This window comes from Papilio polytes, unplaced genomic scaffold (genome assembly GCF_000836215.1).
Source record: "Papilio polytes unplaced genomic scaffold, Ppol_1.0 DF824180.1, whole genome shotgun sequence".
Lineage (NCBI taxonomy): Eukaryota > Metazoa > Arthropoda > Insecta > Lepidoptera > Papilionidae > Papilio > Papilio polytes.
In genome coordinates, this window is record NW_013525024.1 from 2,307,445 (window position 1) to 2,320,462 (window position 13,018).

The window sequence follows — 13,018 nt, forward strand, 5'->3', positions numbered from 1 at the left end:
ACCACCCCGCTGCAGCGCTGCAGCACGCCCACCACCTCCTCCTCGTACGTCTGCAGGCACACCTACACACACACACACACACACACGCACATACTAATATTAAAGGGGAAATAGATTTTTGCATATATAAAAATAACTCAAAAACTACTGGGTCTATTTAAAAATTCTTACTTCATTAGAAAGGTACGATATCAGAATAAATCCGCGCTAAATTCAAATGACAAAGTAGGCCTTTGACATCGTTGCTTCCTTTATGTTGGTGCAGTTTATGGTTCCTTTCTCACATGAAGATTTTTTCCAATTTATTTACCCCCTAAGTTTATTAGCATGAAAAGCATAGCTTAAATCGTGTCGTAAGTGTAGGTCTTCTTATTAAGAAACATTCAAAAATATACAGCGATAAATGTCACCTTACTAAGTTTAATAGTCTGATAACATATATGCTAAAGCGTAATTATGATTGTTTTTTTATAATATAAGGAGGCAAACGAGCAAGCGGCCACCTGAATCCACTGAAATGGAAAGTGACCGCTGCCCATAAACATCCGCAATTGCTACCCTTAATAGAGAGAAGAGACGCACATAAATAGGACTTTTCCCCTTCCTATGCATCTCCTCCACCGTCAAATTCATTTTACCTTCCCATCCTTTCCTTTTCAAAAAAGGGTGGAAAGGGAAAGGGACTAAAATTAGGCCTCCGGAACCACACTCATCAGATTGTACGCGGAATTGCTCCCACTTCACGCCTGTCTTCTGTGTGGTAGTGATATTACGGGCGAGCCGGGTTATTCGTTCGAAGATGTTAAAGCGGTCTACCACTGTGTGCTTGCTTTTTAATGATTAAAAAAGGTGATTGGCGACATAATTTGGTAAAAATAATACCCTATTTTTCTCAAATCTGCAATTTTAATTTCGTCAAACTGGTAATGACGTCAATTTTTGGAGAAGGGGGGGGGGGTCATTAAGAAATGACGATAGGATGATTGTAGGGGGGGGAGGTCTAAAGTGTGAAAAAATCGATGACGTAATTTATGGACAGCCCCTAGGTGCAGTTACCTCGAGCGTCTCCCCCTCGATGATGAGGTCTGTGTCGTGCGCGGCGGCGTGCAGCGCGCGCAGCAGGCGGTGCGCGTCGCTGCGCGAGCTGCACTCGGGCGCGCTCAGCCAGCGCCGCCCGCCGCCCAGCGCCAGCGACCGCGCGATGCACAGCGCCGTCTCCAGCTTGTCGCCCGTCAACATCCATATCTGACCACACATATACATATATGCAGCCCATAGGCAGCAAAAAGTGGAAGGCCAATTGTTTTAAGCGCCATTAGGTTAAATGTTCAGAAGAGCCATTTACAATTTTCATTTTCAGGAAAAAAACGACACCTACGCTGACAAAATCGCCGATTCTGAACATATCTATACTATAATACTCGAAATAAATCCTAAACACACACTAATTTGTTGCGTAGGATGTCAACAATCACAGCATATTCTTAAATAATTAATTTTAATAAAAGGATCTTTTCGACAGGCTTTAGATTATATATTTTCACGCTTTAAATTGTTAAAATAAATAAATTGAAAATATCGTCCATGTGGAAAAGGGACCATAAACTACAAGCTGCCAACATTAAGGAAGCAAGCTTGCCATGGTTGTCATTTGTGCATTTGATTTTGACATTTGCAAATGAAAATATGATAAATATATAAAATAAATAAAATTTATTTAATACTAATAGCCCACCACCACCCAGGGCCTCACGACCCTCGGTTCATACGAGCCGAAATGCGGGAGAGGCGCGCGGTTCGTCCGGTTTCGGCTCCGCACGCACCGTTTTGACTGCCTACAAGTTATTTCTTCCGTAGTATTTATTATATTTTTACCTTTATATTAGCAGTGCGTAGCATAGCGAGGGTGCGCGGCACGTCCTCCGCCAGGCGGTCCTCCACCCCGGTGAGGCCCAGCAGCTGCAGGCCGCGCTGCAGCCCGCGCAGCGCCGCCGCCGTGCGCTCGCTGCGGCACATCACGCTCAGCCGGGCCTCGTTGTACTCGCTCTACAACATTCAGAATAACCCTATTATAACAACTTTTAGTGCCCACCACTGATACTGACTACTGACTGATAGAGTCTCAGATAGATTAAAATGACGTCACTGTCAGATAAAGGAACAAAATCTGATAGTTAGATTGTTATCAGACAGTTTATAATTTGGTGAGACAGGACAGACATTACAATTTTAACAACATAAGCATCTGAGCATCGACTCCCGCCAGAATGGCGCGTTTACACGTCTGAATGACATTGACAGATATCATAGGGATGGGACGTATATGCTGTTGTTCTAGTGTTGCACCAATCCTCCAATGTAGTATTGATTTTCGTCGTAACACTACCAATAATAAAAAATAATACTTCAATAAATAAGCAAAAATTCTCTTTAAAATCTTTAAAAGACGAAGAGAGAAGGACAGCCTTTTAAGAGCATCTAAAGATTTTTAATAGTATTCTAACCTCAAACTCTAGATATTCATTCTTGGTCATGGTCTTCTTGGCGACGACGAGCGTACGTAGGCCTTCAGCGGCGAGGGCACTGCACTCCGCGCCTAGCCAGCCCGCGCCTCCAGCCGCGCCCACCGCGCCCACCGCGCCCACCGCACGACCTAGAGCCACGTCTGCGCCCTTCACGTAGTATGTTATCTCACCAGAGTTCTCCTCCTGTTGGATTTACAATACTTATTACCGCATTCAGTCAGTCACTAAGTTTGCCGCTTAGTGTACACTATATATGTAGTTCCTTTAGTAACTCTAGGTAGGTATATAACGGATTTTACGCTTCAAACACATTGGGGAAAAATTAGGTATAAGTATGTGGCTCTAGTAATCTATATCTCATAGTATTCTACAATTTTACATTTAGGCGCGTTACAAAGGTTTTTTCCTAATTGAAAAAACTTTCGCATCACAAGTTCCTTCAAAAAATGTACAGTCGAAGTATAAGCGTGGTTTAAATAATTATGCAAACCTGTACAATGATGCCCATCATCTTGCTCTCGCTGGTAAAGGGGAAGACCTGCAGTATGTTGAATTGCATGATCTCGTTGGCCGCGCGCAGCTTCAGAGATATATTGTGTAAGTCCCGTCTGTACAGCGACACGCCCATCTAACAAAAACCACAATTGGCATTTTAAAAGAATGTTAAAATGATTTTAAAATCGTTATTCCGTCACTTAAACGGCAATAAAGGAAAAAATAAAAATTACATTCATTAGCCTTCCGTCTGAATAATGTACAGTCGGGGAATTTGGTGTTATGGCACATTACAGTCGTATTACAGTAGCTCGAACGTTGCATACGCATTGAGACGACGCGAAATATTAACAAATCTGACGCTAAGCAAACATTAATTAAAAACGGCACAACTCACGCTTTTATCCTCCGGTGACGGCACCGACTAGTTTCGGACCCTTGGGGGATCCTTCTTCGCGGTTCCTTTTGTTCGCGGTCACGTCACCGGAGGATAAAAGCGTGAGTTGAACCGTTTTTAATTAATTTTCGCTTAAAGTAATGTCTCACGATAGTTTAAGCAATTTAAATATGACGCTGCTTTTACATGTACTCATACCTAAAAATATCGGTAAATAGTGGTACACGGTTAATTATTTTTTGTTATGCCATAATTTTCTTAACTTACTGCTATCTTTTTTAATTATTTATTTTAAAGATGGGTAGAGTTTGTCTTGATGCTAGGAATAGGACAATTATTCTGAAAGTGGGACATCGCGAATTTCCGCGACATACTAGTGAGATGTGATTAGTGGGTGAATTATGTTATCGTGTTAGCGTAGTATTGCATGTCACCATGTCTGTCCACTTGACGAGTGCGACCTCGTCAGGGCTGGCAGCCTGGTAGTCGCACAGCTGCTGCTGCGGCACCGCGCCCCCGCAGCTGTCCGACATCATAGAGCTGCCCATGTCTGGTAACAGATCATTCAAACCCCAATGTAGTGGTTATCTAATTACGTAACCGTAACTTTGAATCTCGTTATTTCACTATTTTCTTACTTATAGCAGATATTGAAACAAATCTTAAACAGTTCACTACTAAGCGCCGCTTACAACCTGACAGACGTCAATTTTTTATGGAATTCGGGGTTTAAGATGCTGTTACATTTAAATGTCGTTTCAGTATTCGGCCGTTAGACTATTTTCACTTAAATAGCTTTTGTCCGCGGCTTCATCCATGCGGTTTTAAACAAAAAAATGAAATTGGTCCAGTAGTTTTACATGCAAACAATATTTTCGTTTTACAATATAATTACTGAAGTATTGATTGTGGCATAAGCTTCTATGATTGGTGTCATATTTAAAGTTAATTTAAAAGTTGCCAGTTACCTGACTGAGCTTCATCAGCTCTCTGGTCCTCTATATCATAGACGGGTGTGACGTTGTGGCAGAGTGCGATGGCAAGCACCACTTCCCATATCTGTCGGGGCGTGGGCGCGACGCCCTGGCCCGTAGACGAGGCGCCCTGGCCTAGAGACGAGGCGTCCTGGCCTGGAGACGAGGCGCCCCGGCCTGTAGACGAGGCACCCTGGCCTGTAGGCGACGTAGGTAGGGAAGGTACGTCGTTCGTTATGTATTGGGTCAGGAATGCTTCCACCTATGAATAAGGATATTTCTAATACAAATATGTTTACATAAGAAAAATATTAAGAAATACAATTATTAACTTTTGTTTGTGATATTCTGCGGAATTAAAAAAAAAGACTTATTAAGTAGCGTTGTGTTTTTTCAGATTAAGAACCATACACCTGTCGATTCTTCGATATCGCCTAATCAGTTTAAGCGGTATGCAAACAAACACCCATAAATACCGTCGCATTCATAATACTAACTTGAAATATTATTCCAAAGGAAAAGAAACAAACATTAGTTACTGATAAGTGTTTGCATTTGTAATATAATATGTTTGTGTTACAAGATGTTACCTAAATATGATTTCCTGTGAACATAAATGTACTCATTGTTTATATAGTTTATGCATCTATTTGAAATAGCATATGTTTTATTCACATTTAACGATATTAAAATATTCTATACTGAAATTTTATCAGAAAACTTACTTTACTTTACAACTTATTTACGTTTACTACTTTACTTACCTCATGAAAATTATTTCTATCAAACATTGCATTTTGTAAATGAAGTTTCTGGAAGACCATCTCGTTCTTAGTCAATGTGCCAGTTTTATCAGCGAGGAGATACTGTATCCGACCGAGCTCTTCCGGTATAGTTGTGGATCTCATCACCGTACCCTCAATCTGTTTGTCTCGCTGTATCGTCCATGAATAAAACGCTTTCCCCATGTCTAGGTTAACTCTTAAACTGTCGACAAAAGATTTAGTTATTTGTGGACAATAGATTAAATATGATACAAATAATGTTGAATTTACATAAAATATATAATTTATAGTTGTCAAAAGTAGTATTGTACAGTTTCTAGAAAGAAAGATTCTTCTTTCTATCTTTTTTACAGTTTCTTTGCATGGACTTAAAAAAGTAGCCAATATGTTCTTCTAGATTATCCTCTATACCTATGTATGCCGAATTTTATAAGTCTAGTAGTTAAGGCCATAAAGTCTGGAAGTAACTAAACCATTGTATTTAAAATATTAGTAAGATAAATTAAAATATTCATACATTCTAAATTATACAAAATAACTCACCTGATTGGAACAATGTATGAAAATAACAACACAAATCTGAAGAAGAATCCAAACCAGGGTCCATCAAAGCCTTTGAGTGTTATCAGTAAGAAGGAGATGAGTATAGTTGCAACAAACAGAACTTTCGTCAGATCGTTCACCTGTAGGTCTAGACGTCCTACTTTCGACCTAGGTACTGCATTGTTCATTACACTGCGAGTTTCTATACCTGGATACAAAGATTTTTGTATGAGATATGTGAAAATGTATAGGATAATATAAAATGAATGATTTTCCAGTCATGGTATTGTAAAAAATGACAGTAACTTATGTTGAAATATAACCTTGAAATAACTTCGAAACACAAATTAAACGTTATATAAAATTCACGTTTGGAAAGATGTTTGAAATACCAAATTAATTGAATTAGAGAAATATTTAATGTTTACTGTTTTTATTTAAAAAGGAATTAGACAATATTTTCATAATTAATAAATCTAAGCTATAATATAATAGTATTATTTAAATTTTGATGACATTCTAAATAAAATATTTGTAACATACCAGTATATATAACCAAGCCGGTGGCCTGTCCCGATGCAACAACACATCCACTCCAAAGTGTATTCTCAATATCTAGAGAATCACTTTCTTCTTCATCCAACCTGGTACATGTGCCGATAAAGGAATGGATATCTTTCTCTGGCTTTTCTATAAAAATCTGTGCATTTATATCTAGTAGGTGCGCATCTGTTGGCAGCTTTTGAGTTGAAGGCAATGGTATTCTAAAAAAAATATAAAAAAACTATTAGCAAACATCAACATAGAGATAATTGATATCATAACTAAAAGAAATATAATTGAATATTAGTGAATCATAAAAGATAAGACTTTAAAGTTTTATGTTTATATTTTGTCTTTGTCCTCATATTTGTAATTAACTTATCTGTTGTGGTCACAGAACTTTTACTGTGCAATGACATTAGTGGATATGCAGTTAAATTATTTAAACTTTCGTGAGACATTTTATAATTAATTATTTACGGCAGTTTCAGGGCGAGGGTCCTGCAGAAGAACCCCCGCAGGGTCTGAAACTGGTTGATGTCGTCACCGGAAAAAAGTATACGTGAGTAAGCCATAAAGAATTAATTGTGATATGCAGTTTTATATACTGCTGTGAGGAACAAAACATTTTTCATACAAGGAATACCACTAGAGGCTTCTATTTCTTAATTAACAAAGCTGAAATATATTTTTTACAATTTCGTACCGTAATTTCCAATCAATCTCTCCGTCCAATTGATCAGTTCGTATAAACACAGTGCCCATAGTCTCATTAGTCCTTAGTAATATCATATCCGCTGGCACCCTCTGACCTTTGTGAAGCATTACTATGTCACCCACTCTGAGAGCTGATGCGGACACATACTCTGTGTAAAATGGACGGTATCCATCTGTTGGAGTGTCTAAAACTACACGCTCATAGTTTTGTCTATTTACTTCTTTATCTCTTCTGCAAATGAAATTAGACGTTTATAGTATTTTACATAATGGTAATATTAATCAGAACATATACAAAAGTGCATAAAAGATAAGCTGTGCAGACAAAATGTTATTACTCTTTGAAATGCAAAACATTTAAATTATTCTTTGTTATGTTATATCCATCATTAAACAGTATAAGTTTTATTTTTGTATATAATTTACATCTATGATATTAATAGAATTAAAAAAAAGGTTGTCTATAATATAGTAACCTAAGTCTTCATCCATACAATATTCTACATCTATGCCAAATTTCAGTGAGATCTTTTAAGTCATTCCAGAGATATCAAGTAACAAACATACACTCATCCATCTAAAATTTCGCATTTATATTATTAGTAAGATTGAATGATTACCTGTATCTTCTGAAGTCATCAATAGCCTCCCTGAACAATGTAACAGCAAGCACAAAGCACAGTGGCCCCCAGTATGTGTACAAGTATCCGATTCTTATACTCGGTATAAACTGGCTCAAGGCCATAACAAGAAAATACAAATTCAAGAAGAAGCGGAACTGTTCAAACAGTACTAATGGCAGGAATGTAATAATGCTATATTTCTGTAACGAAAAATATTTACATTCGATTTATGAATGTTTATGTAAATGGTATTCTAATAATAAATTAATATCTCACCTGATTACAAACACGGTTTGCTGGATAATCCTCTTCAGGTAATTGTCCTAAATAAATTACTCTAGACTTAAATTCCTTCTTACGAAACCTTGTGAAACGGAATCTGGAATTAATGTAATAAAACTTGTTTAGTAAGAGAACAATAATCCAAAAAGGAAGAAAAATAATTATTGTACCTTGACCAGATGGATTTCTTTTTGGGTCGTGTCAAAAGTGGAGTAGTTTCCATATTTGTCAATTTATTATCAACTCAAACTATCATACTTTATATCTTACACACAAATCTTTGTTCAAAACATTAAACATTAGCCTAATTAGTAATGAGAAACAAATTCAGATAAATAAACACAATACTGCATAACAATGACCTCTTTTGTTGACGTTTGGAACAGTCTGACATCAGGCAAGTTTGACAGACATTTGAAGACATATTGTTTATTGAAGATCAACAGATATTTTACTAAAATTGTTTTCTAAGCCATTTAAATGACCAATATGGTAAAATGACAGCTAATCTAAAACTATTTGTTTTTAATACTTTATTTGAATTCGGCCTTTTTCCCCTAATTTCTCAAACCTTTTCATTCAATGCATTTTTTTAAAAAAAACACACTCTGTCACTGTCAGGGCAACATTGACAAAGTAAATAAATATGGCGCGCGTGCGGTTCAGGGTGTGTGAACCAAAAATGACAAATGTTGTGTAAAAATAATAAAACGAAATTAAAACTGCATGTATTGTTTTTTTTAAGTTAGTGATAGCGGGAGTGTAATATAAAAGTGGCAATTGTTAGATGTGTATAGTGTATTACATGAACAAGATTAATGACTGAACTTGGTGGTTGACAGATCGTAATACTGGAGGTTGGGGCTGCTTTGCTTCCCTCGTTTAAACGATTAAAAGTAAGATAAAAGTTTATTCATATATGAGAGAATTTTAGATTTGTTATCATTGCTTTGATAAATTATTCAGGAATTTGTTAAGTACCAAAGTTGTAATTGAATTTGCACAGGATTACGATGCGTCGAGGGTGTTGTTGTCTCTGTCAGGGTGGCCGGGCACACCTCCGTTGACCTATTTTCTGGTTATTGCATCGGAGCTACTATTTATGTCTAAGGGTGCGAATTGGGGCGCCGGTCCTGCATCATATGCAGTAAAGATTTAATTTAAGAGTACTTAACTGGACCTTAGTTTAAATTTTTCAAACATCTTTTAAAATAGTGTTGTATTTATTGAATTCAGTAATTTTGTGTATATAACTGTAGTAAAAGGTAGGTGTGTAATACAACTATGTTAATTATGTTAAATGTTTGGTCATTAATTGTTATTTATGATTTACTACTGAATGGTATAAGATAAAAGTGTATAAAGGCTTGAAGTGTTAATTTAACGAAATTATCTAATTTTTAATAAGAAGTATTTTTTACCAATTTAGCAATTCATATGCAAGGAAACATTTTGATTAGAATTCTAATTTTTTTTCCCACATTTAAATACCCAATGTTGTTAAAGTCAAATAATTTAAATTACAGTGCATTAATATAAAGCAGAAGCTTTATAATACAATAGAGAGAATAAAAAAATATTTTCATACTAGACATATAACAAAAAAAACATAAAAGAGATTGTTACATGAATGTAATGATATTCAAGTAAAACTAAATATTTGGTTGTAAAAACTGTGCTCCAAAATTTTTACTCTTATAAGAATTGCTAGATGAATATGTATTTTTATTGCCAAAGACATACTATAATCTGTCCTGTGTTTTAATAATGCATGGGACCAAAACACACTGATAGCTCTTCTTCTTATAGCAAAAAAAATTGTTTAGAGATGTTTATTAGAATTCCTTCTTTAAGGTTTTTTTACATAAAATATTAAATGACAACCTTTCTTTGTCCACAGGTGTAGAAATAACATCAAAATTAAGTTTTGGTTGTTGATCATAAGCCATATAATGGCAGTTAGTGTTGGGGTATGTGTGTTATTGCAGCAGAGTGATAATAAAGCAATATGATGGAGTCGGAGCTTCCTCCGGGTAGCTGTAATTCAACAGGACATCTGTCCACAATAGGCTACCACACATTACCGGGTAAGTAAAGTTTACAGTCTCTGGATATTATTGTATTAAATACCTCAATAGATCAGAGATGCAGAACCTTTACATATTAAATTGGAATCCCTTAAAAGAAATGTTTGGAAGCCACTCTCAATTATGTTTGAATTTGTTTAGCAACATCAAAAGAGCAGAGACAACTCACAAAAGTTCCTCATGTAATATCTACTTTAAATTTCATAGTGCAGATTTAATGTTTGTGCCATTGGTTTGCCATCCCTGATTTAGATGGTAGTGTCAATTATTATGTTGTTAGCTATTTTAATATGTTTATTAATCAAGTTGAGGATTAAGACTGTTGTTGTGTAACAATGTTTTTATTTTGTTTTACTTATGAGAATATTTCTATGTTAAAGTAAAATGTTCAGGTACTAGGGTTGAATACCATATATGAAATAGGGAGTGAAACAAAAGGGACTTGTCTATTGTGTTTTGTATAACTTTTGACATCACAAGCATTGTTTGAGAGTTGTATTATAGATTGAATATTTTCTCATGTTCTTAATAGAAAACTAAGTATTATTTGTTAAAAGGAGCTAATTATTGGATAAATCACTTTTGTGATTATTTTATTAATCAAAAAGAGTAATAATATTAATTTTTATTCTATCGAATTGAGTGATACACCAGAAGTATATATTTATGATAATAAAATATACTCAAAATAACTATAAAGAGTCAAATATCACAATGTTTGCTATGTATTGACTATTGCTATATATTTGATGTTAATCTGTTTACTTAATTTCGTCTTTGGATTGAAATAAAGGATACATATTATAGCAGCATTTTGTATACCTTATCTGTGACATATTCTGTCCATTGCTTAGATTGGCATATATCCAAGTATATAAAGTAACTATGTGTCATATGTTTAGAATAATAAATTCTCATAATAACTTAACTACAGTGGTTAGTACATGTAAAGTAATTTCTAGTCGTCTTTCTAGTTATATGATAGCAGAAAATTGACTGGGATTAAAAAAAATTATGCTTTTATCAACTTTGGGCTACTGCCCTCCAATGCAAAGGCCACTTCAATACATTTATTCTGTATCAAAAAACTGCCATTACTGTCATAACAGTTCAATTAAATCACATTCAGACTAGCAACCCAGTCCTTTGTATGCTGGGAATTTCCCGTGTTTGTGACGTCGCACTTATCGTTTTAACGCTGGAGTGCTTTTACGTAGTCTAATGCTTGCTCTGAATTCCGTGATACGATTTCATCGTTAAAGTGGTGTGACATTAAACACTATATCAAAACAGACATACTTTTCACATAAAAAAATATTTTCGATTGTATAAAGTTTGTTTCATCAAACTTTTTAATTTCACTCCCTTTTCCATTTTCTTCTAATAGCGTGATGGATTTTCTGGAAGTATCTTTACTCCCAGACACTCTATTTCCTACCTCATTAGGTTGTTATAGTTCGATGTAAAAGTCATATGTGATATCAGGTCGTATGCACCATTCGGCGAGTACGCCGGCGGGTGTGGACGGCGCGGGCGGAGGGGCAGGGGGAACGGGTTCGCGAACTCCTCCCGCCACGCCTCGCAAGGGCGGCAAGATGCTCGCCGTGCGCGTGCACATGCTCGACGACACCGTCTCCATGTTCCAGATACAGGTAACTAAAAGATTTTTTTAAAACCCTCACCAGCCATTACTGCTGTTTCTATGTAAAAATTGTGCATACATTATTCATAAAAATAGCAGTCGTGCTTCCAGATGCTTAGTGGTCTTTAAATGTTTTTTCCCCAGCTTTATAATATTATGAAAAACTAACTAAACATCCTCTGATGTCAAAAGGCTCTTTAACCTCAAATAAAAAACTATTGATGTCTCGTCAAACGACGCTGTCGTCTGTGAATGCCTCGCTATGCCACTGATGTTTGAAGCGAGGAAGGTAATCAAGTAGAAAATGAACGGAGAAGCGCAACATTTTAATTTTAACATTACTTAAGTTTTCTTTTTACCCATTTGGTGTTAAATGATCATTCCTTATCTCTGGCTTATAAAAAAGATAATCGCATTCTTCAGGTTCTGTGATCTATTTGAGAATTAGTTAACTGTCTCTATTCGTTAATTTACATTGTTTCTAGCCTTCCCGTTATTCTCAAAGCTACTATTAATGTGATAGTAAAGTAAATAGTATTTCTCTTTACGAAACTTCAATATCACAGTTGCCTAGTTTTATTAGCATCCGGAAAACTTTTGCTATTTTTGATTACTTCCGTCGAATTTGCGTTTGCAGAGAATGTTATGTTTCCGCTTTATGCTTTTTGATTTTATATTTCTCTATCGTTATTACGATTGTGTAATAGCAGATATTACGTTTTAAAAGACACGTTAATATTCTAATCAGTTGTTCAAGATCACAACTCACTCTTTAATGTGTTTTTAACATGTGCATAAAATGAGTAAATTTTTTTTTTACTGACTATCTGACATTTAGAGCCTGTCCCATCACTGACTGATAGAGGCCCAGATAGCTTAAAAATGACGTCACTGTCAGATAAGGTAACAAAATCCGATATTTCCATCACATGTTTTACACGTTAGATTGTTATCACACAATTTACAAATTGGTGGGACAGGCTCCTTTTTAAAATATTTCGCAGCGATTTTCTAACAGAAATTATTCATCGAACTATACAAAATACTCTTGAGAACGAAATGCTGAAAGTCTAATTAAAATTGCATTCCGTTTCATTTATATTCTACGTACCTTCGACTTTGCTCTAAAAGTTCCCCGATGCTTATTTGTTATACCTCTCCTATTGAGTGGCGTTTGTTGGCATTTTATTTACTAGCTTTCGCCCTCGACTCTGCGTGTGTGAATAAAAAAACAAATAGCCTATGTGTTCCTCTACATCTATACCAAATTTCATCGAGATCCGTTTAGCAGTTTAGGCTACAAAATCCAACAAACATCCGCCCATTCATACTTTCGCATTTATAATATTAGTAAGATTTTGTTGAGTGTAATACTCGAAAGGAAAGTCATGATAACATAGGCCAA

General features: G+C 35.8%; 2 protein-coding genes across 2 annotated transcripts in view; one reads left to right on the forward strand and one right to left on the reverse strand.

The window, feature by feature from the left end:
* Positions 1-8,283, reverse strand: part of LOC106111020 (probable phospholipid-transporting ATPase IIB) — a 12,735-nt gene extending 4,452 nt beyond the window's left edge. The window contains exons 1-14 of the mRNA XM_013292985.1: positions 8,055-8,283; positions 7,879-7,981; positions 7,600-7,802; positions 6,969-7,211; positions 6,263-6,483; positions 5,720-5,927; positions 5,156-5,378; positions 4,386-4,653; positions 3,852-3,967; positions 3,016-3,153; positions 2,505-2,708; positions 1,876-2,046; positions 1,057-1,245; positions 3-62 (exon numbers count right to left, since the gene is read on the reverse strand). Of these exons, the coding sequence (XP_013148439.1) occupies positions 3-62; positions 1,057-1,245; positions 1,876-2,046; positions 2,505-2,708; positions 3,016-3,153; positions 3,852-3,967; positions 4,386-4,653; positions 5,156-5,378; positions 5,720-5,927; positions 6,263-6,483; positions 6,969-7,211; positions 7,600-7,802; positions 7,879-7,981; positions 8,055-8,107 (2,400 nt within the window). The 5' untranslated portion in view covers positions 8,108-8,283. The remainder of the gene's footprint in view (positions 1-2; positions 63-1,056; positions 1,246-1,875; positions 2,047-2,504; positions 2,709-3,015; positions 3,154-3,851; positions 3,968-4,385; positions 4,654-5,155; positions 5,379-5,719; positions 5,928-6,262; positions 6,484-6,968; positions 7,212-7,599; positions 7,803-7,878; positions 7,982-8,054) is intronic.
* A 229-nt stretch (positions 8,284-8,512) lies between these two features.
* The window catches only part of LOC106111021, a 37,583-nt gene continuing 33,077 nt past the window's right edge, over positions 8,513-13,018 (forward strand). The window contains exons 1-3 of the mRNA XM_013292986.1: positions 8,513-8,780; positions 9,785-9,971; positions 11,457-11,623. Of these exons, the coding sequence (XP_013148440.1) occupies positions 9,893-9,971; positions 11,457-11,623 (246 nt within the window). The 5' untranslated portion in view covers positions 8,513-8,780; positions 9,785-9,892. The remainder of the gene's footprint in view (positions 8,781-9,784; positions 9,972-11,456; positions 11,624-13,018) is intronic.